Genomic DNA, 26941 nt, shown 5'->3' with positions numbered 1-26941 from the left:
AAACCATGAATATCGTGGTACAATAGAGGAGTTATTTGATCCAATAATTGAATCTCTTATTAAACAAAAATGACAAGCTTGACAAATGGCTTTAACGGAACAAGGTATAGCTAATCAAAAACAAACACAAGCCTTAGAAAAATTAGAAATCCCATTACCCTCAACACTAATTAACTATAATAACCAAACACGTACAGTTGATAATGAGATGATTAGCATTCTAGTAGAAATGGGAAAAAAACAAATAAACAAACAAAATTGAAACAAGTTTATGCATCTTCAAACAAAATTAAAATGCTTATTGTGGATATACCCCCTTGAACCTGATGGTATAAGGGAAAGAGAAAAATATCTACAATTTCATTAAAGGTTTCACGATGCTTATCACTGATGAAGATGTAACTGAACGAGATATAACAGGAGATGAAGATAAAAATTAAAGATCGACCAACAGATAAAAGGAGTAGTAGGGCTAAGTTGTTAGACGTTTAATGCAAACGACACTAGCAAAAACCCCACTTGAAGCGATGAGATAAGTAACAGTGATCAAGAAGTTAGTGCTAGTGGTTTCACTAACCCTAACGATTGAACAGAAAGATCAAAAATATTTATACTAGAAACAAAAGCAGGAAACGATGGATCATTTGATGAGATGATAAATATATACCTAAACAAAATTATCAACAACTGTCATTGCGCAAGAACAATTGGATAATTTTATTTTGAATTATGGTAGAGAATATAAGTTATATTTAATATAATAGTTATTATATTTTGTAGTATAAGTTATTGTTATTATAGTACATACAACAAAAACAATAATAACTAGCTAAAGAAGAGTTCTCACCACAAACAACAAAACTCAAAAGAGAAGGAATAATACCATTATACAGAGATGAAACATGGTCCGCTTATTTATATGATAAATCATCTTTAAGTAAATAAAATTATTATAAATTTATAACAGTCATAGATATATTTACTAAGAACGCTTGGATCATACCTTTAATGAATAAACATGGCATATCTATGACAAATGGTTTTTAAAAAATTCAACTAGAAGTAAGGATACCAGAAAAATTACGGGTTGAGAGAGGAAGTGAGTTTTATTTTAAAAAAAACATAAATCTTTACTTCAAGAAAATCAGACGGAATTATACTCAACAAAGTGATTTTATAGCTGTAGTTTCAGAACGATCTAGTAGAACATTAAATATAATCAATAAACAAATGTTCAAAAATGGCGATGGTAATTGGATAAAAATACTAAATGGTGCTGTGGTATCATAATGATAACCTCCATAGTACTATCAAAATAACACCTGTTGTTGCGTCAAACAATCCTGAAAAAGTTAGAAGCCTTGTAAATACTGACAGCAATACCCCTAGACTTAAATATGGTAACTATGTAAGAAATGCTGATAAACGTAATAAATTTTCAAAAACATAAACATCTAATTGGAATAGAGAATTATTTAAAATTAATGATGTTCTAAGAGTGCATCCACCAAAAAATAAAATAAAAGATATCAATGGCGAAATAAATGAAGGTAAATAATATGAGCAAGTGTTACTAAAATCTGAACATATTTTGCATCTAACAACCAAGTTTAAGAATAACTTAATATATTTCTTAAAGTAAATAAGTATCCTGTTTCTTAAAGTAAACTGTTTATATTATTTGAACAAAGAGATAATGTTTTAAATAGAATACATAAGGATTTCTTTAAAAGTGGTGAGATTATATATGATGGTTTTACTAGTCTATGTAATCAGGTTTGAAAAAAACCATATAATTATATTGTAATAGATATGTCTAAAGAAAAAACATTAATGGTAAAACAAAAATGAATTGGAATAGTGAGTAGTAGTTATCTAACTTTGTCAGCTAGCTGACAATAAACCTTTGCTTATCTGCGAAGCAGTTGGCGAAGCAAGGTTAACCAGTCCACTGAATATTTTCCTTAGGAAACTATATCAACCATTTTACTACCACCACTACTAACGCTAATAAGATAATCTAACTCTAAGAGATCTTAATGCCCAAAGAAAAACAGGATTAATATATTTGCTACAAATTGCTTCTGCGAGCAATTAACAACGATTTCCTAAAAAGTACCTGTTAAGTCATTTATGATAAAACATTTCTACTGTAACTCATTGTTAATGAGGATCAGAGAAGATGACATTACGCCACATAACAGCAGCTTAAGTGCGGAATCAACAAAGAAAGCGAGAAAGAGAACGAGAAAGAGATAGAGAGAGAGAGAGAGAAAGAAAGATAGGATTATTAGGAACTCATCTGCAAGACTTAAACTCAGAAAAAGACAAAACTTTTAAATAAAAAATTTTGCTAAAATTCAAAATATTAATATCTTTAAAACCATTTAATTTTTTCAAGAGACTTTCCGGTATCTCTGTTTCGAGCCTGAAGCAGTTTCACTGGCTCATAATGATCCATAAACTTGGAACATGATAACAATTTTCTAAAAGTCTGTAAATTTGATCCAAAAATTATTAAACCTAGAGTCATAAAAAAATTGATCACCATTCCATTAACTCTTCCAACTGTACAGAAGCTTATCAAACTTTGGAGGAGGCCCCAGGGCCCTTGGTGCCCGAAAAAAAGGCAATTTTTAAATTGCTTAAATTCCTGAAATTAACATCTTGAAAAATTTTCAAAAACAGTAATAATTTGAAAGCTAATCCATGGCCGATAAAAATTTGTCAGAAACATACTATCGAACCCCTAAGGAGGTTTTCTGAACCCTGGGTTTAGAATGACCTAGATAAGGGAAAATAAATTTCAAAAAACTAAAAAAAATGCACGTTTTGCCAAAGAAATGCCAAAATTTGGGATGTTAAAATATTGAAAACCACTAGAAACTATGCAGTAACCTATGATTAAACATAAGAGGATGTTCCTTGACACCTAGGGCTAATAAATCTTAAAAAATCTTTTATATTTTTTTTTTAAAAAGTTGAAAATTGCAAATTAGTTTAAATTTGCGTTTTTAGCGAGCGGTTGTTCGTCCGGAGCTAAGCACCAGTGGTGTGGCGGAAGGGGGAACCGGGTATTAATTGGGAGACCAATTTGTCTCCTGATTTTAAGGTTTTTCTTTCATAAATAAAATTAATTTTTTACTATGGGCCATGTAGTATTAACATTTAGGCTAGGTTTTTCAATGTCTAATGGTTTCATTCACACTCTTTAAATATTTATACAAAAGATTTATTAACGTTATAAGTGATAAAGAAATACCAACTACTGTAGTGTTTTCTCAAATATAAAATAAGAGAAGCCATGAAAGGCACTATGAATAAACTAGAAAAACCAATAGAAATAAACAATATGGTAAAAAAAAACAGAAGGAATAGAATAGAAAAAACAATACAAAACCATGAATATCGTGGTACAATAGAAGAGTTATTTGATCCAATAAGTGAACCTCTTATTAAACAAAAACGACAAGCTTGACAAACAAATGGCTTTAACGGAACAAGGTATATCTAATCAAAAACAAACACAAGCCTTAGAAAAAATAGAAATCCCATTACCCTCAATACTAATTAACTATAATAACCAAACACGTACAGTTGATAATGAGATGATTAGCATTCTAGTAGAAATGGGAAAAAACAAATGAACAAAAAAAATTGAAACAAGTTGATGCATCTTCAAACAAAAATAAAATGCATATTGTGGATATACCCCCTTGAACCCGATGGTATAGGGGAAAGAGAAAAATATCTACAATTTCATTAAAGGTTTCACAATGCTTATCGCTGATGAAGATGTAACTGAACGAGATATAACAGGAGACGAAGATAAAAACTTAAGATTGAACAACAGATGATAGGAGTAGTAGGGCTAAATTATATTAAATTTAATTATATTAAAATAAATATTATATTTAATATAATAGTTATTATATTTTGTAGTATAACAGTTATTGTTATTATATTACCTACAACAACAAAAACTATAACATTTAGCTAAAGAAGTGTTCTCACCACACATCACAAAACTCAAAAGAGAAGAAATAATACCAGTATACAAAGACGAAACATGGTCCGCTTATTTAATTGATAAATCATCTTTAATTAAAAATAATTATTATAAATTTACAACAGTCATAGATACATTTACTAAAAACGCATGGATCATACCTTTAATGAATAAACATGGCATATCTATGACAAACGGTTTTTCAAAAATTCAACTAGAAGTAAGGATACCAGAAAAATTATGGGTTGAGAGAGGAAGTGAGTTTTATTTAAAAAAAACATAAATCTTTACTTCAAGAAAATCAGACTGAATTATACTCAACAAAGTGATTTTATAGCTGTAGTTTCAGAACGATCTAGTAGAACATTAAATATAATCAATAAACAAATGTTCAAAAATGGCGATGGTAATTGGATAAAAATACTAAATGGTGCTGTGGTATCATAATGATAACCTCCATAGTACTATAATATATACCTGTTGTTCCCTCAAACAATCCTGAAAAAGTTAGAAATTTTTAAATACTGACAGCAATACCCCTAGACTTAAAGATGGTAACTATGTAAGAAATGCTGATAAAGGTAATAAATTTTCAAAAAGATAAACATCTAATTGGAATAGAGAATTATTTAAAATTAATGATGTTCTAAGAGCGCATCCACCAAAAAATAAAATAAAAGATATCAATGGCAAATTAAACGAAGGTAAATAATATGAGCAAGAGTTACTAAAATCTAAACATATTTTGCATCTAACAACAAAGTTTAAGAATCACTTAATATATTTCTTAAAGTAAATAAGTATTCTGTTTCTTAAAGTAAACTGTTTATATTATTTGAACAAAGAGATAATGTTTTAAATAGAATACATAAGGATTTCTTTAATAGTGGTGAGACTATATATGATGGTTTCACTAGTCTATGTAATCAGGTTTGAAAAAAACCATATAATTATATTGTAATAGATATGTCTAAAGAAAAAATATTAATGGTAAAACAAAAATGAATTGGAATAGTGAGTAGTAGTTATCTAACTTTGTCAGCTAGCTGACAATAAACCATTGCTTATCTGCGAAGCAGTTGGCGAAGCAAGGTTAACCAGTCCACTGAATAATTTCCTTAGGAAACTATATCAACCATTTTATTACCACCACTACTAACGCTAATAACCTTTCCAGTTAATACTAATGTATTCCATGTAACACCTGCAACAGCAGTTGCAAGCTTGAAATTAAGTTGTATTGGTTGTGGGCCTGTGATCACTTTAATATCTTGTAGCAAATATTTATATTCTATAATTAATTTTAAAAGTTCAATGATTTATATATGGTTTTATATTATCTGGTAACACATTATATTTTTCATAAAAATCAATAACCTCTTTATGAGCTTCATTATAATTATTAGCACCTAATTAATAGTGGCTCTATCCTCAGGATAAAATTCACTTCCGATCATAATAAGAATTTTGTTTGTTCAATAACATTATTATTTTCAAATGATGTTATTATATACTGAGGTCTTTCACACCACTCCATACCAAGGTCAAATAAGAAGTTAGCAGCATTAGGCACAATTTTAAGGAAAGTCTTCATTTCACAAAAACTGAACTTTATAATTCATTTTTGTTTAAACCTCTTCTATTATTCTATTATCATTACTAGGATCTATTGAAGTTCTACACCATGATATATCTCTTTATTTCTATATTAAAATCATTACGTACTGCACCAGCACCAGTATTAACTCTATACAATGCTCTATCAATATTATTTTGTTTTAACACTAGTTTAAATAATATTCCATAAACAATCTTTTCTAAATTATAAATAAAACCAAATAGATCACTCATATGACCTCTCTCTGCAGGTTCATTGTCACGTTTAAGTTGATTATCTCTGATAGCTTGATCTCTATACAACCACGTTCGTATTTAACATTAGAAGTGAGTAAATTATACATTCATAGATTAGGGTGACGATGCTCTATTTATTCAATAGTTTTTATCTCCACTGGTTTCAAGATTAACTGAACTAAATAGCGCTAGTATTCCATAGTTAACTAACCCAATATTAGCATCATTCCCAAAAACACCAACAGTATTATCTGATAAAACAAACTCAATCTCAAGATAAGAATCGTGTATACTTAAAGGGTTATGTTCTCTATTGAGAATGATAGCATTATTATTGTTCTCTGTGTTCATCGTTACTGGATTAATAGGTTTAAATTTTATTAAGTAGCTCTTACGTACACCATTGTTAAAATCAAAAATTGTATTTAATCTAAAGTCCATTTATATGGTGCAAAAAGTAAATAATAATTTTGTTATCAAGGTAGTTGCAGCTTTGCTGATCTCCAAACGAGTTTGACTCATCGATAAAGTCGCCACTCCGTGGATTATATGTGCTACTACTTAAATAATGAAAATGACATACCTCATACTATGGGAACCACAAAAGATACAAGATGCTTTGATTAAAAGTTAAGATGAACATACGATTAACTTTAGAATGACAAGGACAAGTGAAAGATTTCATGTTAATGAAGCTATAATTAAAATAACAAAATCAGGTTTGATTAGAAACTGAAAAGGATAACAAATTAATATATGCTGTAGATGAAACTAATAGTATTAGAAACATTAATTCACCAATAATTTGTACCATATCACCTGATTCTTATGAGCTGTCTGAAATAACTAAAAAAACAAAAAAAATATGGTAATGTTATAATAGAAGCTGATAAAAATACAATGTAATGTAAGATGCGTATAATAAAAGGTGTAATGGGTTTTAATCTAGATAATGCAATAGCATCATTACTAAGATTTATTAAAAATACAAATCGACAAATGTCGGACAAATTGCTCTTGAACGACAGGCGAGGCAATTTAATTCAGGGTCTGTAGCCTAAATCAATTTTTCTTTATGGGTGCAAAAAACCTTGCCCCACTGGGATTCGAACCATTGACCTCCCGATCCATAACCACCCGCACTAACCACTGCGCTACGATTCACTCAATTTTTCTATACTGCAACCAATTATATATTAGCAACAAGCTTTACTTCGGAGTGAGAGCAATAGAGATCACTCAAAAATGATGAACGAAAGCGTAAAAAAGTCATTTGAGAATGTTCTAGTTAATTGCTATGAACTTTGTTCAAGAGCAATTAGAAAACATCGTTCCCATAAATATACAGCGAGTAAAATTGATGATATAATGGGGTTTAATACTATTAATATTTATTGTAATATTATATCTGGTATTAAAGATAATGGCAAAGAGAATTATATATTATATAGCTTTAATCTAACTAAACCACCTGGATATATGATAAAAAATATACCAACAAACGTTTTATATCAAAATGTTGCCAAAGATAGAATTGAGTATATTGGATTTAGTATTAAGGATGAACATGATATATTGATTGATTTTAATGGTGATAGTTTTACTTTACACTTAGAATGATGTAGTAGTTGATATAAATATACATTCCAAAATAATGGTAATTGTTTAAAAATATGTTAAAATATCGTTAATCTTATCATATTTTGAGAAATTTATAAATATGGTAAACATGGGTAGAGAGTAGAAAAATTGAAATTTTAAAAATTATGTGTCTCCCCTCCACTGTGCCTGTAAGTCCTTGTACCCATTACTATTAATTGTTTAATAACTCTTTTAAGAAAAGTTATCAATTGTTTAATAAATCTTTATCAAACGATTTAAAACTTACTCGTAGGCGGAGTCGGCGAACACTTTAGTGAGTATGCTTGGCAGAGAGATGTAACCGATCATACTGTTCAAAAGAGAGAACAGAAGGTTCTTAAACTTGTCACTAATGTTCACTTGTGCTTCAATTTGCAACACCTCATCTTGTCCCGAGGTCGCAATCGCCCCCTCTCTGTCTCCTCCAACCCCTTTCACTGGTGTCACCTGGAAACAAACATAGCCCCCTTATGTCTGGCCAACCTCTCACGAACAACAGGCAATGGGGGGCTCAATCTCATTTAAAACCTGCTTCATTTGGGGTCTGGAATGCACTCTATGCACTTACACATCAGATCAATATGTTAAAGTATGGCACGGCACGTGCTATTGCCGGTGGAGGAGGGGCATATAAAACGCACCCACGAAGCTTGGGTGTGGAGCACAAACAGAAAAGAACCGGATTGCTCCGGATTGTTGGTGTTGTTGTTGTCGAGGATATACGGCAACTGCTGTTTTTGCTGAAGGGAGTGAACATAACCGACTAACGTCGGGCGAATTGCTCTCAAACAACCGGGGAGCGGTTGGCTTTGTCAGTAGCTAGCCACAGTTTAGTGAGGCTAGCCTTAGGTTGATTCGACTCTGCAGCTTTTAGTTTTCTAGCCTTCTTAGTAAATAAATAAAAAAACTGATATTTTAAAAATTTGAAAAATATCGCAAAATTTAAAGTTAAAGCTTCCAGATATTGCAGTGAATGTTCATAACTATTTTTGTTTGTGGAGTTATGCCAAGTAACCCATCTGCAAGACTTGAAAAGTTTCGCTGGCCAGTAATGATCGTTACTAAAGTAACTAAAGAAAAGGACAAAAATAATCAAAAATTTTGAAAATAATCGCAAATTTTAACAAAATCTTGCTAATATTCAAGATATCAAAATCTTCAAAGCCATTTCATTGTCTAAGAGACTATCCAGTATCCCTATTTAAAGCTTTAAATAGTTTCACTGGCTCATAAAGATCCGTAAATTTGGAACATAATAATTTTCCGAAAATTTGAAAAATAAAGGTTATAAAAAAAATTCTAAAGCCGGAGTCATTAAAATATGATAACCATTCCTTAAACTCCATAAACTATGCGACGGCTTATAATTAAACCTTGGAGGAGGTCCCTAGGACTCCAGAGACGGAAAAAATGATGAAAAAAATCAAAAAGAATAAGATTTGAAAAAATTGCAAATATTTTTTAAAATGGCTCACATTAAAATCTTGAAAAGCATTCCACTACATCTAGAAGCTAAGCAGTAACCTATAATCAAACCCCAGAGAAGGTTATGTGACTCTTGAAGCTGGGGAAACCTAAACCAACAAAAAAATTTCAAAAACCTTAAAAACTTGAAAAAGTTTTATCGCTAAAATTAGTCATATTAAAAAAGAAAGCTACTCCATTGCAAATAACTTTTTTTCAGTAACTTAATATCAAACCCTTAAGGACATTTTCTGGCCTCTGCGCCTGGAAAGACGTGAATAATGAAAAACAAATGTCAAAAAATTGAAAAAATTTGCATGCTTTGTCAAAAAAAAGCTAAAATTTGTGATGTTAAAATGTTGAAACCATTCCACTACCACTAGAAACTATGCAATAAACTATTATAAAACCCTCGAGGAGGTTCCTTAACACCTAGGGCTGAAAGAACTGATAAACTGACAAATAATTTTCAAAAAGCTTGAAAAAAAATTGTGAAAATTAGTATAAAATTGCATGTTTTTAAAGATCGTTCGAACGTAGCCACGGGGGGGGGGGGGGGGGGTGCAACGGGTGGCTGAAGGGGAGGGAGGGAGGGGCGTGGGCTCTATGTGCATCTTCCACATCAGGACATCTGATACATAAAATCCAAGATCTTTTACAGATTTCGATGCCTCCAAATTGCGCTAAGTTGTTGTGAATGAGAGAGCAATTACGCTTAACAATAAAACCAATTAGCAGTATACTCTGAAAAACTAAGCTAAAATAAGTCTCTAAATAGTAAGTCTTAGCGCACGGGCTTTATTAGGGTGGTAACCCCTTTCTTTTGATTTCGCATTCTGACGTATTCGCGCAATTGTGTTTTATGTAAAGGTTTTGAAGCAAAACTGTAAGAAAGCAAAAACAAATACAATAATTAGTATAAAAACCGAGAAAATAGGAAAAAAAGATTCATCGGAGCTTATTGGTGTCAAAACACTGGTTGGACATATGATAGACCAACAGATGCAAAAAAATCAAAAAATGGCAAAACCAATAAAAAATAGACACATACCCAAATGACAAAATTCAAAAATTAGCTCAATTAATAAAAGTCCATTAAGTCCACGAAAAAAATGTGCTAAAAAATTTTTTCCGTCACTGAAAACGTAAATCTACAAACAAAATATTCTTCATCTAAAAAAAATAATCGAAAAAAAATACTTTAGAAAATTGCAGTAATTACTACTGCTTTTTTAGTAGACATTAAAAACAAACACGAAAAAAATTTTAGCCGATAGAAAACCTCCATCAACAGGGAACCACGTCAGTTGTAAAACGTAAACTTTTCAAAAGAAGCTGCACAACTTGAGAATCAAAAACATCAAAGATTGATCACAGTGAATTTAGGCGTTCCCAGACACTAATCACTGAGCTCAGCTTAGCTACCCTTATTGCTCACTATTTATTCCATTGTGAAGAAAAGTCATTGAACATTACCGACTAACGTTGGGCGAATTGCTCTCAAACGACCAGCGAGCGGTTGGCTTCGTCAGTAGCCAGCCACGGTTTAGTGAGGCTAGCTTTAGATTAATTGAAGGGGCGTAAGGTGAGCGCAGCGGGCGCGCAAAAGGAGTGGGGGACTGATGTGGTGGCGATGGGGGGTGCGGGATCAATTTCTAAGAATCGACCTTCACACCATAAGTATGAGTTTCTGTTAATGGCATACTTGAAGACTAGTGGGCTGACTGGCTCTAAGAGAAATTTATGCAAACTGGGCGCCACCTCTTTATCCCCTTTCTGAAGACGAAAGTCAAATGGGTCAGACGAAAAATCGGAAAAACGGAAAATTGCATAGAGACAAAGAATATTAATATAATTGCTACAAGTTGATTTTGAGAGCAATTAACAATGATTTCCTAAAAAGTGCATGTTACGTCATTTATGATAAAAACATTTCTACTATAACGCATTGTTAATGAGGATCAGAGAAGATGACATTACGCCACATAACAGCAGCTGAATTGCGGCATCAACAAAGAGAGGGAGAGAGAGCGAGAGAGATAAAACGTGGACCAGAAAAAGAAGGAAAGAAGCCCTAACCAACAGAGAGAGAGAGATAGAAATATTTTCCATGATTGGATTCGACTTCTAGTATTCTAGCCTTCTTAGTAAATCTTCTTCTTAATAAATAGCCTTCTTAATAAATCTGTAAAAGGCAAAATTAAGAACAAAAGTTTTCAAATTCACAATAAATAAAGTTCAAAACCATTTTTTGTCGCAAAAATTCTGTCAAGTAACCCATCTCCAAGAATTAAAAAGTTTCAGCCTGTAATGGTCGTTAAACTCAGAAAAGGAAAAAATGGAAAAAATGTGGAAACAATTGCAAATTTTAACAAAATCCTGCTAAAATTCAAGATATTAATATCTTAAGAAACCTTTTATTGTCTCAAGAGACTATCGGGCATCACTGTTTCAAGCCTGAAAGTTTCACTGCCTCAAAGATTCATACACTTGGAACGAGATAAACATTTCCGGAAATTTGAAAAAAAAATTTAAATTTTATCCAACAATTACTAAAACTGGAGTCATAAAAAATGATCACCATTCCATTAACTCTAGAAACAGATCAGCAGTATTTTATCAAACCCTGGAGGAGGTCCCAGGGTCCCAAGTTCGTCATGTCGAAATCTTGCAAGACATTCCATTACATCTAGAAATAAAACAGTAACAGATTTTCAAACCCCAGAAAGTTCCTTGGCTGTTGAGACTTAAAAAAACCTTAAAAAAACGACAAAAATTTCAATAACCTTGAAAAAAAAGCAAGTTTTATCAAAAAAATTGCTAAAAGTTGTGACATTGAAAAGTTGAAAAACTATTCTATGGCTAATAAAAGTTTGCCAGTAAATTATTATCAAACCCCTTAGGAGGTTTTCTGGCCCCGGGTCTGGAAAGACCTGAATAAGGAAAAATAAAATTCAAAAAATATGAAAAGAAATAGCAGGTTTTGTCAAAAAAAAATGCCAAAAATCGTGATTTCAAAATGTTGAAACCATTGCATTACCACTAGATACTATGAAGTAACCTAATATTAAAACCTAGAGGTTCCTTGACACCTAGAGGTAACAAAAAACAAAAAAAAATGTCAAGAAATTTTCAAAAAGCTTGAAAAAATTTGCAAAGTATTATAAATTTGCGTGTTTTTAGCGAGCGGTTGTTCCTCAGCAGCCAGAAAAGGGGGAGGGGTGCACCGAGGGCTGATGTGGGGCAACAGTGGGGTGGGGGTAGCATCGCGGGGGTGGGGGCAAAAGTGAGGGGGGTCAACAGTGGAGGGGTCTTCAACCTCTAAGAACCGCCCTTCACACTATAAGTCTCCAAAACAGTTTGAGCAGAAAGAGGGCTGAAAAACTCCAGGAGCACTTAATGCCCACTAGGTGCTACCTGTTTATCCCGTTTTCTGAGGACAAAAAGTTAAAAGCGTCAGACAAAAAATCAGTCAAGCGAAAAATCGCAGAAAAAAGACCGACAGGACTAATATAATTGCTACAAACTTCGCTTGAGAGCAAAACCTGTCTGATCACATCGTACTAAATAACATAGCAGGAGAAGTCCTGAGTTACAATTCAAAGAATTATACGATGAAAGATCCGACTATCAGACTGAGTACAAAAACAGATTTTGATAGTAAAAAAACTCTCAAGAAAGATGAAAAATACAGCCTTTGATAGCCAAGAGAGCATATATGAAAACAAAGACTACATTTAAACAAAAGACCTGCAACATTACATATCACAATTGCAAAACCGCAACTAATTGCAAAGTAAACGAATAAAAGATAAAAGCATCACCTACAAGGGGCAACCATTAAACAGATGCATCTTAGTTTCGAAATAAAACCCATGAGACCTGTCAAAACTCAGATTATCGAGAATGTGAACCAAACGGAATAACAAGCAGACTCAAAACCCAAAAAACGACTAATACTTTTTGAATGTTTTGAAATGACAAAAAACTAACACAAGAAAAGTATAACTGCCATTTTAATTAATAAGAAAGTCTGAGACAACCGCCAAGTCTGAGACTAAGTGACAAGCGCAACAATATGGCTGCCGAAAATTATTGTTCTCACAAAATTTTAGGCAAAATATATTTTTGTATCATCAGGTAAAATATAAACATTAAAAAACATATGAAAGTACCCCCCTAAATGAGACACATTTAGAACATAACCGGCAAATTACCGGTAACCCGCTCGACGCACACCAGGATTGAAACAAAACGAAAAAAAAGGAGAAAAATCGGCAGAACTTTTAAAATCTTCCAATTTGGTGCGCAATTGGCTAGATTCTAAAAATACAATTATTTCAGTTTAACTGAATGAAATTAAGCTTAAAACTGACGCCAGTTAGCAACCACTCTCAAAAACTTTTGTAACCTAATGAACTATGACTAAATGATCGGGCTCTATCGGTTTATAGCGTTTTTGTTCCTTAAGCACTCCACTTCATAACTCAATGATTAAAAGAACTCTAAATCAAGTCGAGTGTGAAGTAAGTCAGCAGTCAAACCTCTAAGTCATGATTTAAGTAAAACGAAAAAGGCGATCGAAAGGTAAAGCGAATTTTAAAAAACGGAGACAAGTCCTGATTTACAATCCAAAGAGATGAATCAACCAATGACCTGACCATTAACCAACTCAAGAAACTAATTACATTTATTCCTCAATTACAACCGATTTATTCTTCGTCCTGTCCACTCCACAAGTAGCACTTCAGACTCGCTCCATTACATTTTCACATACTTCTGAGGCCTCGGCCTTGTTGTACCACAGGCGAAAGATAGTGAAAGGCCTCAGGCATTCAAAAATATGGGCCATGTCCTCTGCACATAGGGTGTATGCGGTGTTGGCAATCTGCCCCCAATTGGGAAGGCTTCTGCCACCTATCGTCCAGCACCCGCCTGGAGTCTATTCAAAGCTTTCCACTTTTTCCAGGCCAGGTGAGAGGCGACAGGTAGTTCTTGGTGAAGAGCGATGTGATCGCCTTGCACTTCAGAAGGCGATCACATCGCTCTTCACAGCGCGAACAAGTTTCCACTTCTGGCTTCTGTAATTGTTGATCAGCATGATTACGGATGCAGCAATCTATCCAGACATTGGGTGTCTTTGATCGGTCTTTTGCTTCCGTCTTTCTTCTCTCGCAGCTGCCTCCCGGCGTATGTTAGGTGGAGCTATCCCAGTCAGTCCACAAAAATGATGTACCTTTGTCGTCAGCAGACAACCAATGAGTCTTCTCATTGTCTCATTTACACTGATGTCGACTTCCTGCGCATGGGATGACCTATACCAGACCAGCGAAGCATATTCAGCAGCTGATATTGCGAGACTCAGGGCAGATGTGCGCAGAGTTCTTGGATCAGTTCCGAAGCTCGATGTCGCTTGAAGCCGTAGAAGGTTATTTCTACCGGCGACTTTCTTTGGTACATTGAATTACAACCGATGGACCCTGCCGTTAATCAGAAAAATGATCAGAAATCAAAATACAAACAATTTTCTCAAAAACTCAAAAGCTAATTACATTTTTTTGGAAACCAAAAATAAATTTAATAGAAAACATCAGCCACGGACCGAGATAATTAATTAATTAATTAAATCTTCATTTGAAATCAATGAGACCTGTCATTACCGACATTAATTGAAAAGAAAACAATTAGTACAACAAATACTATCGAAACGAGATTGAAAACTAAGTGAACAACAAAAACTCACAGACTCATCGATAATATTTCATGAAAACAATTATCAACAAGTCACAAGAAGCACTAGCACTAAACTGAAAAAATTAAATCGATTAACTAGCTATGTGTGAACTGTCTCTAATGAAATTAAAAGATAAGACCACAAAAAAACAAGTAACCGCAAAACTAAAACACAACGAAGTCAAGAAAACCAGTAGCTTTCAACTCTAACCATTAGCAATGTTCATTTATGCATCTTTAGGAAACAATGCGATCTGTCATCAAATATATTAAGCTACTAAGTGAGAACACAGTAGAAATAATGAAGAGGTCAATAATTTAATACTCACTAATATTTAATGACAACAAATAGTGTCAAAGTCAGAAAAAACGTTAGCTGCCCGTAGAAGAGTTCAAGCGATTGCACAAAAGCGCAGTTACTTATCATTTAATAGCACTCGAGGGTAGAAACACTGACGAAAACATGTTGAGGAAATTACTCTAAAAAACAGGGCACTAATACAATCCACATATTTTTGAAAAAAAAAGTGCCAGGACAATCCAAGCCATTTGGGTCGTAAAAAACGAGCACCTAAATGATAGCTGTTGAGAGGATGACGGCGGCTATTAACCACATTTCACAGTTTATATTAGCCGCTATGCCGAGCAATTCCTATTGATATTCAGATTGGGCAGAACGAGATAAAACGAAAATAGCCAAGAAAAGTCAGGTGTGGTGGCAGTTTCTAAACTTGAAGCTCACGTAAAACTTTAAGAGATCAACTTAAGAGATCAGGGAATTATTGTCCAGCGGGCCTCGCCTTTTCATAGTGTTTGTCCTTGAAAAAAGCCATAATTAACTTTTACAAACGTCAATTTAAGAATGGTTAGATAAAAAACTTAAAAAAAGGACGAAAAAGCGTGAAAAACTGCATCATTTTGAGCTCAAAAACTCCTAAAATAGCCCTTCAATTATGGTCTTCACAGTAGCCTCAACACTTTAAGCACTTGAGGGATTACTTAAAAAAGGCTATGGGCCTCTAATGAAACTTGATGCCTGCTGAGCTTTACCTGTTTCTCCCGTTCTGAAAGCTCAAACTCGTGGAAAAAGTTGTCAAAACATCTGACAAAAAGCATAAAAGGACAAGTCCTGAAATACAATTCGAAGAACAACGAAAAATTTAGAACTACTATAAATGACCAGCAGATCAATTGAACAACGCCAGCCAAAGAGACAATCTCGAAAGTTGAGAAACTAAAATAGTCGAACAAACTATTTAACTCAAGCGCAAACCTTTTTTACAATAGATTTATTTGCCACTAAAGGTAAATTTGACAAATGCTTCAAAACACTGAAAAGTGCAAAACTTCAAAAGAAGCTTCTAAAGTTCACAGTGAAAAATACTCAAAACCAATTTTTGTCTCTGGAGTTTTGCAAGTCTTAAAAATTTTCGTTGGCCAGTAAAGATAGTTAAAAAAGTTTAGATAGTTTTCCGGAAAATTTAAAAATCATTGCAAATTTTAGCAAGATCTCGCTAAAATTTGTAAAATAAATACCTTCAGAACAATTTCGTTGGCTCTAGACACTATCCAGTATCCCTATTTCAATAGTAACACTGGCTCGTAAAGATCGATAAGTTTAACATAAAAATTTTCAGAAATTTAAAAAATTTAAATTTTATCAAAAAGAGGCCGAAGCTCGTTTTTAAAGATCTATAACCAATCCGGAACCTCTAGTGACTATGCAATAACTCATTAACAACCCTGGTGGCAGAAAAACTCAAAAATTTGAAAAATTGCAAGTAATTTTGAAAAACTGCTATAATTCGTGATAATATTTTGAAAAACATTCAATAAACACTAGAAACTATGCATTAACCATTTATCAAACCCTAGAGGATGTTCATTGGCTCTTGAGGCTGGAGAACCCTAAAAAATGAAAAAAAAAATCAAAAACTGATAAAATTGAGGCTGGAGAAACCGAAAAAATTTTTCAAAAACTTCATAAAAATTGCTAAAATTTGTGATATTAAATTGTTGAAACCCATTCCATGGCCAAAAAAATTTTTTTCAGCAAGTATCAAACCCTAGAGCATGTCCCGTGACAACAAGGGCTGAGAAAAATCAAAAAAGGAAATTTGTGTGTTTAGGTTTGGGGTACTAAAAATATAGCTCTTAAGATGTTCATAAAAAGTCATTGTCCAGCCCTGAATATTAGATTAGTTTAACAAGAAATTCAAAAAATTTCCAAAAAACACAAAAAATTGCAAAATTTTGGGGTCAAAACTCACAAAAAATGACATTTTAACCTTGAACTACGGCCTTCCCAGTAGCTAACCAATTGAAGGAATACTAAATGCGGCTAAGGGCCTCTAATGAAACTTGATGCCCGCTGAGCTTTACCTGTTTATCCCGCTTTGAAAGCTGTCATGAAAAAGTGTGAAAACATCTTACAAAAAAACATAGGACAAATCCTGAAATACAATCCAGAGAATTCAATTAAGTAAAGAGAAAGTCAGAACTACTGCATCTAACCAGCGTATGAATTAACATTGGCAGCAAAAAAAAAGCAAACAGACCAAAAACTGGAGAAACTAAAACCCCAAAGATGAACAAAAATACAATCATTGCTATAAATCTTGAAGCTTTTACCTCAAAAGGTCAAAACTTATCCACGTAAAAATACTCATTACCCACAACACAAGCCTTGAAAGGAGCGCCAATTCAGGCGCCAATTATTGGCCTTTATTGGCGCCTTTATTCGCGCCAATTAAGATGGAAAAAATTAAGAAAAACATAAAAAACCAAAAATTGTTAAATTGTCTTCAAAGTATTAAAATTTTGCTGAAATATTATGTTTCAAATCATTTTTAATGCCTGCTTCTCTAATCCGTTCAGAAACCCATCAGCGAGATTCTTGAAAAATTAATTGGCCCCTGAATATCGATAAACAAAGAAAATGGCAAAAATTTCCTTAAAAAATGAACAAATCTCAAGCTTTACAAAAATATTGCTAAATTGGTGATATTCATATCTTTGGGACCTTTCATTGTCTTCAAAGATATCCCAAGTTAAAGCTATAGAACATTTTGACTGGCCCATAAAGACCGATAAAGTCGGAACATGATAATTTTCAGAGCAATTGAAAAAATTTCAATTTGAAAATGTCACAAAAAATACAAAAAATGAGTCATAAAAAAAGTTGAGGACCATTCCATTCAACCTATCATCCACGCAGTAACCTTAACATACCATCAAACGCTAGAGGAGGTTCCACTGAGGCTAAATAAACTCAACAAATGACAAATGTTGAAAAAAAAGAACTGAAAGTTCTATTTAAAAAATTGCTTAAATTCGTGACAATAAAATGCTGAAAACCATTCCATTACCACTAGAAACCATGCAGTAACATAATATCAAAAACTAGAGGAAGTTACCTGACCCCTGAGTCTGCAGACAAAAATTGAAAAAAAAAAACAAAATTTTATCAAAAAAAAAACTTGAAAACAAAGCCAAAATTTATCAAAAATTGCTAAAAAATGTGATATGAAAGTGCTGAAAACCAACCCAGTGCAAAAAAAAAATTTTCAGTAAAATATTATCAAATTCAAGAGGAAGTTTCCTGGCTCCTGCGGCCGGAAACACTTAAATAATGACAATAGAAGTCAAAAAATTTAAAAATGCAAGTTTTATTAAAAAAAAACTGCTAAAATTCGCTGTTAAAATGTTGAAAACCATCCGATTACCAATATAAACTATGCAATAAGCTATTATCAAACACTAGAGGAGGTTTCTTGGCACCTAGGTCTGCAAAAATCCAAATGACAAAAATTTTAAAGAACTTGAAAAAAAATTGTATTTATTAGTAAAAATTTGCGTGTTTATGTTTGGATTACTAAAACACATAGCTCTTAAGATGTTCATAAAAAGCAATTATGTCTTGCATAAGGATTTTTAAAAACCTCAATTTCAGACTGGTCCAACAAAAAATTCTAAAAATGACTAAAAAACGCGAAAAAATGCAACACTTTTGGCTCAAAAACTCCCTAAAGATGACCTTTAAATCTTGAATTACGGTCTTCCCATTAGCTTCACTTTTCTAAGCATTTGAAGGACTCCTATACGCGGCCAAGGGCTTCTAACGAAACTTGATACCCGCTGCACTTTACCTGTTTACCATGTTTTGAAAGCTCAAAGTCAAGAAAAAAGGGTAAAAAATCTTACAAAAAAAGACACAGAGCACCAATACAATCCAATTCTCTGATTGTAAAAAAAGACGGAGCACGAATGCAATCCAATTCATGGATTATAACAAACAAGACAGAGTACTAAAACAATCCAAACGCTTTGGATTCTAAAAACAAAATAGGAGCGCAATAGTAGCCTGCAGAAGATGAAGGCGGCTATTAAACAGAAATCTAAAATGAAAAAAAAAAACACAAAGTCACCGCACATTCACAAAAAAAAACACAACCAAGAAATCAAACGTTTTCTCATACTACTCATAAATTACAGTGGAAAATTTTCGTACAACAACATTCGTTTTACGCTCCACTTCCATTTTGACTTCAAAAATCAAGCAAAAAGTTAACAGATCTTAAAAAAGGCAGCGCCCCAATACAATTTTAAAATTTTAAAAAAGGAAGAAAGTCCAAAATAGAACCAGCTATGGCTTTGCGGTTAATTAAAAACGCCAGCAGGACAATTTCCTGCTACCAATATACTTTGAGAGCAATTAAACACAACAAACATGAATCAATGACTAAACTAAGATTTGAACATTGGAATGAAAAATCTGTCATGAAAAATTGCACAATAAAATCTGTCATGAAAAATTGCACTAAAAAGACCAACAAGATTAAAAGAAATGCCAGATTACAATAATGGAGACCAAATAATAGCTACTTTGTTTATCATCCCTCAAATATAAATAGCGGCGGCAAAATGCCGGAAAATGGCCGCCTTTGACCCCCTGACACTCATCAGGATTGAAACAGATCAAGAAAAACTTACAAATTGACGGACTTATTTTCTAAATGTCAAACTGTTCTAACTTGTAGAGCAGCTTAAATTAAATTACACAACTATACTTTCATTCGGCTTTTCAACTGAGGGCTATTGAACTAACATTGATGCCAGCTACCAATTGTACTAGTCACCTCTGGCAACCGAATGCTTTTTCGATCCAAAGCGTTTCTTCCAATTTTTCCCCTGACTGCATTCACTATATTTCGTAACTTTATTTGAATGAATTCTGAAATCAGGGCCATAAGCTCTACACTAATACTAGTCAGCAGTACACTAAGGAATTTTGATAACTTAATTCACTGTCTTTAAGCGTTGAGTCTTTGTACCCTGGTTGCAGCAATCTTTTTTCCGCCCACTAAAACGTTTAGTTGAAATGTTTTAGCGTCATTATGCAACATATTGAGCGAAATGACCCCAAACGTTACATTAAAAAAGACATACGACGCTAACAACCACACTTCAATGAGAAACAACTCAAAGATAGCCGGAAAATAGCCACCGTGGAACGGCTTGATGCATATCAGGGTTAAAACAGAAAACAAAAGAGAGAAATTGACTAAACTTATTGAGTACCAAAAACGAAATGTTCCAATTTGGTGCCCATTTTCAGTCAGATGCCAGAGTTATAGCTACTTCAGCTACAGTCTATTGAGCTGAATGCTACTGCCAGTTAGCAATCGCTCTAATGAACTTTGATTATCTCATGCACTATGCCTTTACGACCGGGCTATATTGGTTTATCTCCTTCCGTTTAATTTTTCGGTTTTGACCTTGACCATATTCACTACATTGGGTAATTCAATGAGTGAAAGAATTCAAAATCAATTTAGTTGAAACGGAGTGAAATAAACCAGGAGTCAAACGTTATGTCATGTAGAACGAAAACGTAATCGAAATGTCACACTAATTAAAAAACATAGGGGAAAACAGCTACCGACTCGGATAATTGTCAAAACCTAGCCTTTGAAATAATTATCATCTAATGAAACAACCGAAGAAAACCAAAATTAAATCTGAGGTCAAATAACAATATAAGAAAGCCCAAAAGCAAATTAATAGAAGAAATATTAGAAATATTCAATTTCTTTAATATAATAGATGTACATGTAACAACGATAGGCTTTCTTGGGGAAACAATTAATAAACATAGCCGGCAGATTGCCGGAATAGCTGCGAAAGAATAGACCTGCGTGTCATATAATAGAGATAGAAACAGATAGATCTAAATTGAAAAAAAAATCGACGCCGCTCAAAAAACTAGGCTAAAAAACATTCAGCGATAAATTAATAAAGCTTGTTAAAATTCATTCCACAGAAGCCTCTTATTAGGGAACTTTACTGCACATAGGAGTTCCTCTGACCTTAAACAAATTCAAATTAAACTTAAGCTTTAAAGTGCAAAAGTCATTTTATTAAGTGAGGTAAGTCACGTATGATCAAAATCTAATCACGCAAATAACCTAAAAACTTTTGCTAAAGCGAGTGAGAAATGACGTCACGCGCGCAAATGCCGTTAGTGAGGTTAGTGAGGAAGAAGTAATTCAGAAAATTTGACTTTTTCAGGTTTGCTGTGTGAACAAATGTAAAACGAAAGAGCGTCAGACGACGAAACAAAAAAAACCAAGAGCACCGCAATATAGCTACGCTCAGCTTACAGCTTCGCAGCTATAAAAAACAATTGAGAAGACTTTACTAAGGAGCCTTAACGGTATCATCATTAGGTGCTTTTCTAGTAGTTCTAAGTAGACTTAAACAACTTCAATTTTTAATTTTTTGTCAGTTCTGACGAAAAAAACTGCTTCAAATCTGCAGAGTTGCAATCAATTCATAATTTAGAAAGCCCTTGAGCAAAAGCCGTCTATTTGACTCCCAATTAAGGAAAAAATATATAACAACCGACCGTCGCGTGAATTTCTGGCTTCGGCCTAGCCATCTAGGGCTTAGGGATGCTAGCATTAGGGAGATAAGCCAAGTGAGGGTCAAGCGATGATGGTACCGCTGGAGGACGAAGGTCCAAATCGCCGAGGAGGGTGGACGGGAAGTGCTTGGTTGAAGTGGGAGTTGTTGAGTGGGGTGAGGGTGACTAGGACTGAGTTGAGACAGTTGGAAAGTAAAGCAAGGAATGCGAAATAGAATTTCTGATGAACCCAACTAAAGAAGTTACATTTTTGTTTCATATAAAAACAAATATCAAAATGCTCTTACACAAATACTCAGGTTGGCTTCGTTAGTACCCCGCTGGGGCTAAGAGCGGACAGCATTGGGATGTGGGCGGTGAGCAGAGTAGTGATCAAGCGAGTAGGGGAGGGGGTTTGATTGAGAGTGGTGGGGTGACTGAGGATGGGGTCAAACTTCTTTTAGGATTAAAATCGACCTGCACACCATGAAATTGTTGCCTCAAAAGTTTCGGTGAAACGCATACCTCGAGACTAGGGAAGCTCTAGCTGCTCAGCCACTTAATGCCCTCAGGGCTTTACCTATTTTTCTCGTTTTTGAGGACGAAAAGTTAAAAGTGCCGACAAAAAATCGGTCACGGGACCAACATATTTCCTACAAACTTTGTATGAGAGCAATTAAACGCGGCTAAAACTTGCTCAAACAAACAAAAACATAGCCGACATATTGCCGGAAAACAGCTGCGATAAACTCTTCTGGCCTTCCATGAATTGAAACAACTACAGAAATAAGATAGACAGATTGACCGACCGCCAGTCCTTTAATGGACAGACCACTAGACCTTTTGGTTAGATTCGGACTGTCACTTTATGAGACGCATACGCTCTATAAGGAAAATACGCCCTAATGGAGCCTTTTCAAAATTAATATTCGAAATCAAAAACTCGAGAATCTAATACTCAAGAATTAGGGCATATACGTTTGGCACTACTTAGATGCAAACTATTGATCTTTAACTAGTTAATGTTCATAAAATCTAGGTTCATTAAGCGAGTTCAGAAGTCATTTTTTTGAGTGAGGTGTGTCACGCCATTGACATAAAAGCAGAACAAATGACGTCACGCACATAAATTCTAACTACAAAGCAGTAGAAATCACTGACATTGAAAAAGTCATTTCCAAGAAGTCAGGTCGTAAGAATCATCGATTAAGAGACGACAAATTAAAAAAACATAGCAGGACAAGTCCTGAAATACAATTCACAGAATTGAATGAAAAACTTAGAATTCCTCTACCTGACCACCAGATCAATTCAACGATGCCAACCAAAAAACAAACAAAATCATCTCAAAAAATTGAGAAACAAACAATCAAACAAACTAAACAAATATAATCATTGATAAAACTTTGAAGCTTTTACACCTAAGGCAAAATTTGATCCCTTTAAATATACATATTCCAAAATATGTTCAAAACCAAATTTTGGTTCTGAAATTGGTGCAGTAATATATCAGCAAGGCCTGAAAAAATCATTGGCCCTTGAAGATCGATTAACTCGAAAATTTTCAAAAATTAAAAAATGATATCAATTGAAATTTTAATGAAATGTTGCAAAAAAATTGTGATATTAATATCTTAAGAATCATTTCTTAAGAAATGATTCTAGTGTCTCTAGAGGCTAATCAGTAAACCAATTCCAAGCCTTAAAAAATTTTATAGGCAATAACTTTTATTAAAAAATTTTATAGGCAATAACTTTTATAAAAATTTCAAATTTCAAAAAACAAATTCGCTCCATTAAAATATAGAAAATCATCCAATTACCCCTAGCAACTATTTAATAACAAACTATCAAACTCTGTATGAGGTTATCTGGCTATTCAGGCTAGAAAAACTAAATAAGAGACAAATGTTTTGAAAAAACTTAAAAAACTTGCAAGTTTTATCAGAAAATTTTCAAAATTCGAAAGATTAAATTGTTGAAAACAAAAACATTGAAACTAACAACAATTCAGTAACTTTTTTCAGACCGTGGAATAGGTCTCCTGGCACTTGAGAATGGACAAATATCAAAAATTGACAAAAAACTTTAGGAAACCTCAAAAAATTGCAGATTTTATCAAAAAAAATGCTAAAATTCGAGACATTAAAATGTTGAAAACCACTCCATTATTACAAAAAACTATACAGTGCCCTATTATCAAACCCTAAAGGAGATTCCCTGACCCCTGAAGCTGGGAAAACGCAAAAAAGACAAACATTTTCAAAAAACTTGAAAAAAATTGCAAAAACTAGTATCATTTTGTGTGTTTGTGTTTGTAGTACCAAAACATATAGCACATAAAATGGTCATAAGTACTTTTGTCTCGCAAAAGGCCTTCATCAAAAACTTAAAAAAAATCCCCTTTTAAAAACTTTTAACCAAAAAATGCGCCATTGTGAGCCCAAAAACTCCTAAAATGACCTTTTAACCTTGAATTGAGGCCATCCCAGCAGCTGCAACACTCTAAGCACCTGCGGGACAACTAACGTCCGCTTTGGGCCTCTAATGAAACTTAATGCCCACTGGGCTTCACCTGTTTATCCCATTTTGAAAGACCAGTCTTTGAAAAATGTGTGAACACATCTTAAAAAAACACAGCGCCCCAATACAATTCAAACTCTTGGAATTGTAAAAACCACCATGTTCTCAATAATAGCCGCTATCGCTTCGCGGCTATTGATTATTAAAACTCTATCATACGCTTTACAAACGTGAATATTAAAGTCATAGCATATAGAAACATTTTAGGCAAAATAAAAAAAATAAAAAACAAATAAAATGCAGCACGTGAACAAAAAAATTCCTCGCTTAGAGAACAGTTATTCACAGCCCAGTTTCTCGCTCGAAAAATCCGCTCTATACACCACTTAACTTTTTGACCGCCACTTTCCAATTTTGTTCAATACTTAAACCACTACAAATACTTAAACCATTCACACCATTTCATTTCCTGCCTCGAAATTCACTACAAAAAATTGATTTAGCAAAGACACTTGTCTAATACTCCTCAGCGAGACTTAAAAAGAAGGGCGCCTAAATGTTACATCAGAAGCTAACGGTGGCTATTAATCAAAAATGAAATCAAAATGTAACAAATTCAAAGAGCAAAGATGGTTAATTATTTAAAAATAAAACTAACCACCGCGTCCAGCAGGGAGAACCAAGAGTCCTGGACATATTTCTCGTTCACGTGATAAGTGGCAATCATCTCTCTCAGCAGTTTGGCACACTTGTTCACAACAGACTCGATGTCAACAAACGTCACTGGTCTGCCTCCACTCACGTCACCTTCACTTCCTAGCTCACTCTCGCTGTCTAGAATATCAAGTGATACAATCATTCAACAAAGGCAATACTCAAATTGTACATGTAGTATTTCAGATTCTGTTGCAGCATTACGTGCAAAAAGGATTTTTTAAACTTTTTAGACGCGTTTACGTACTCGCACTTGTCACTGTTTTCCGCAATAAAGGTTAACATGTTAAGTAGGCAGAAAGGAAAGAAAGCCTTTTGTATATATCTCTATTTTACATCTTCCATCTCAATCTTAGATCTCGGCTCGTGAAAATATTTGCCATCCCAAGGATATCTTGAGCACGAATTTTTGCAAAAGCAAGTTTTAGGCGAAATGCACTTGACTGCAAAAAATCCAAAAGTACTACTGCGAATATGAATGCGTACAAAAACATAAATCAATAGTTCGATCCTTCAATACGATTTGATAAACCCAAAATGACTTATTTAAAATTTCTTTTAAATAATTGCTTATTAATTTTTCATTTTTGAAAGTCATTTTCTTTCACTTAGCAAAATTAAATGGTCAGACGTCAAAAGTTAATCATATTAACAAAGCAGTATACAGTTTATAAATAATTAATCAACATTTTGCAATAAAGTACAGTTTAGTCATATAAATGCTCTCTCCTTCAGCCCAGGATGAAATTAATTTAGCAAATGAGAATTTTAGAACCAGCGCATTTCTATTTTTAATCAGCTTGTTGATATTAGTCATGGGTAGCTTTGATCTAATCGTTTCATCAATTGGACATTCGTAGGACAGGTGTTTAAAAGTTTCAAACTCTTTGTCACAAGAGTAGCATAATGGGTGGGTTGTAAGGTTGTTCAACCATTTTTTTGGTTTCTCCAAGTTACTGTTCAAAAATAGCAGATAGAGGACGTTTTTATCTAGCGGTGTCACTGTTTTTATTTGCCAAATGTTTTTGACGAAGGTGAGCAATGTATTCGAAAACTCCTGATCTATTGAGTCACAAAAGGCTCGAATTCTTTCCTCAACTCTCCCATTAACTTCTGAGTGCGCTATTAAAATTTGATAAAGTTTTGCATGCGACATGTTTGTACTGTCGATAGTCTTATTTAAATAATCTACACTGCAGCAGTCCTTTGCAATTGACATTTTGACAAGCCCTATCTCTTTTGCAAATTTCAGAAAATCTGTAAAGTTGGGATTTGACAATCGTTGCTATATTGTTAACACTTTCAGCTGTTTTCGCCAGGTCTATCAGTTTACACACCAATATTTGTTTCAAATTATGAAAACCAACGCCACCTTGCTTAGTAGAAAAGAATAGAAGCATTTTGTTAAGAGAATGTTTTTGTTTATTCCACAAGAAATGAATCGTCATCATTTCTATTTCGTCTATGAATGTCTTTTTAAGGTCTATGTGTCGAAACTGGTAAATCAGCTTACTTCGCACAAAAGTTGAAATGTTAATACTTCTGGCACGTAATGTCGTCGATTTTAGTCTATATTTTGAGCTTTCAGAGGCAATTCTTCTTAAGTTTGCTTTTGCATGAGCTTTGTTTTCGTTTAATTCAATCACTATTCCTAATCTTTTTAATTCATCTACCTTTGTTATTGTTAGATCGTTTACGCCTTTCATAAGCACTTTGGTTTTTTTGTATATTGAGTCGAAGTCCAGATGCGTAGTTGAAACTTTCAAATTAATCTAAAATTTGTTTTATGCACGCAGTTTTGGTAAACACTGATGTCATTGTTAGAGTTTTAACTTCTGATTTGTTTTTATCTTACTGTTTCTACGCATAGCTTGAAGAAGAGGTTCTAAACCTAGAATGAAGAGGAGAGCAGAAAGCGGAAAGCCTTGCCTAATACCGTTCTCAATTTGAATGAAACTTGAGAGCTGATCATGGACTTCAATACATGCTTTGGTCTCTCTGTACAAGCTTTCAATTGTTTTCGTCAGTATGAGAGGGCAGCCTATCTCATTCATTAATAACTTCAAAAATAATCTCTGCCAAGTCTATCGAACGCTTTA

At 33.6% G+C, this 26941-nt stretch overlaps 1 protein-coding gene across 1 annotated transcript in view; it reads right to left on the bottom strand.

Moving 5' to 3' along the window:
• LOC142341459 (vacuolar protein sorting-associated protein 8 homolog) overlaps positions 1-26941 on the bottom strand; it is a 55576-nt gene that overhangs the window by 4401 nt on the left and 24234 nt on the right. The window contains exons 5-6 of the mRNA XM_075392414.1: positions 24787-24962; positions 7752-7951 (exon numbers count right to left, since the gene is read on the bottom strand). Coding sequence (XP_075248529.1) covers positions 7752-7951; positions 24787-24962 — 376 coding nt within the window. The remainder of the gene's footprint in view (positions 1-7751; positions 7952-24786; positions 24963-26941) is intronic.

This window comes from Convolutriloba macropyga, chromosome 6, assembly GCF_964194025.1.
Source record: "Convolutriloba macropyga chromosome 6, txConMacr16.3, whole genome shotgun sequence".
NCBI lineage: Eukaryota > Metazoa > Xenacoelomorpha > Acoela > Convolutidae > Convolutriloba > Convolutriloba macropyga.
This window is presented reverse-complemented; position numbering and strand designations above follow the sequence as displayed.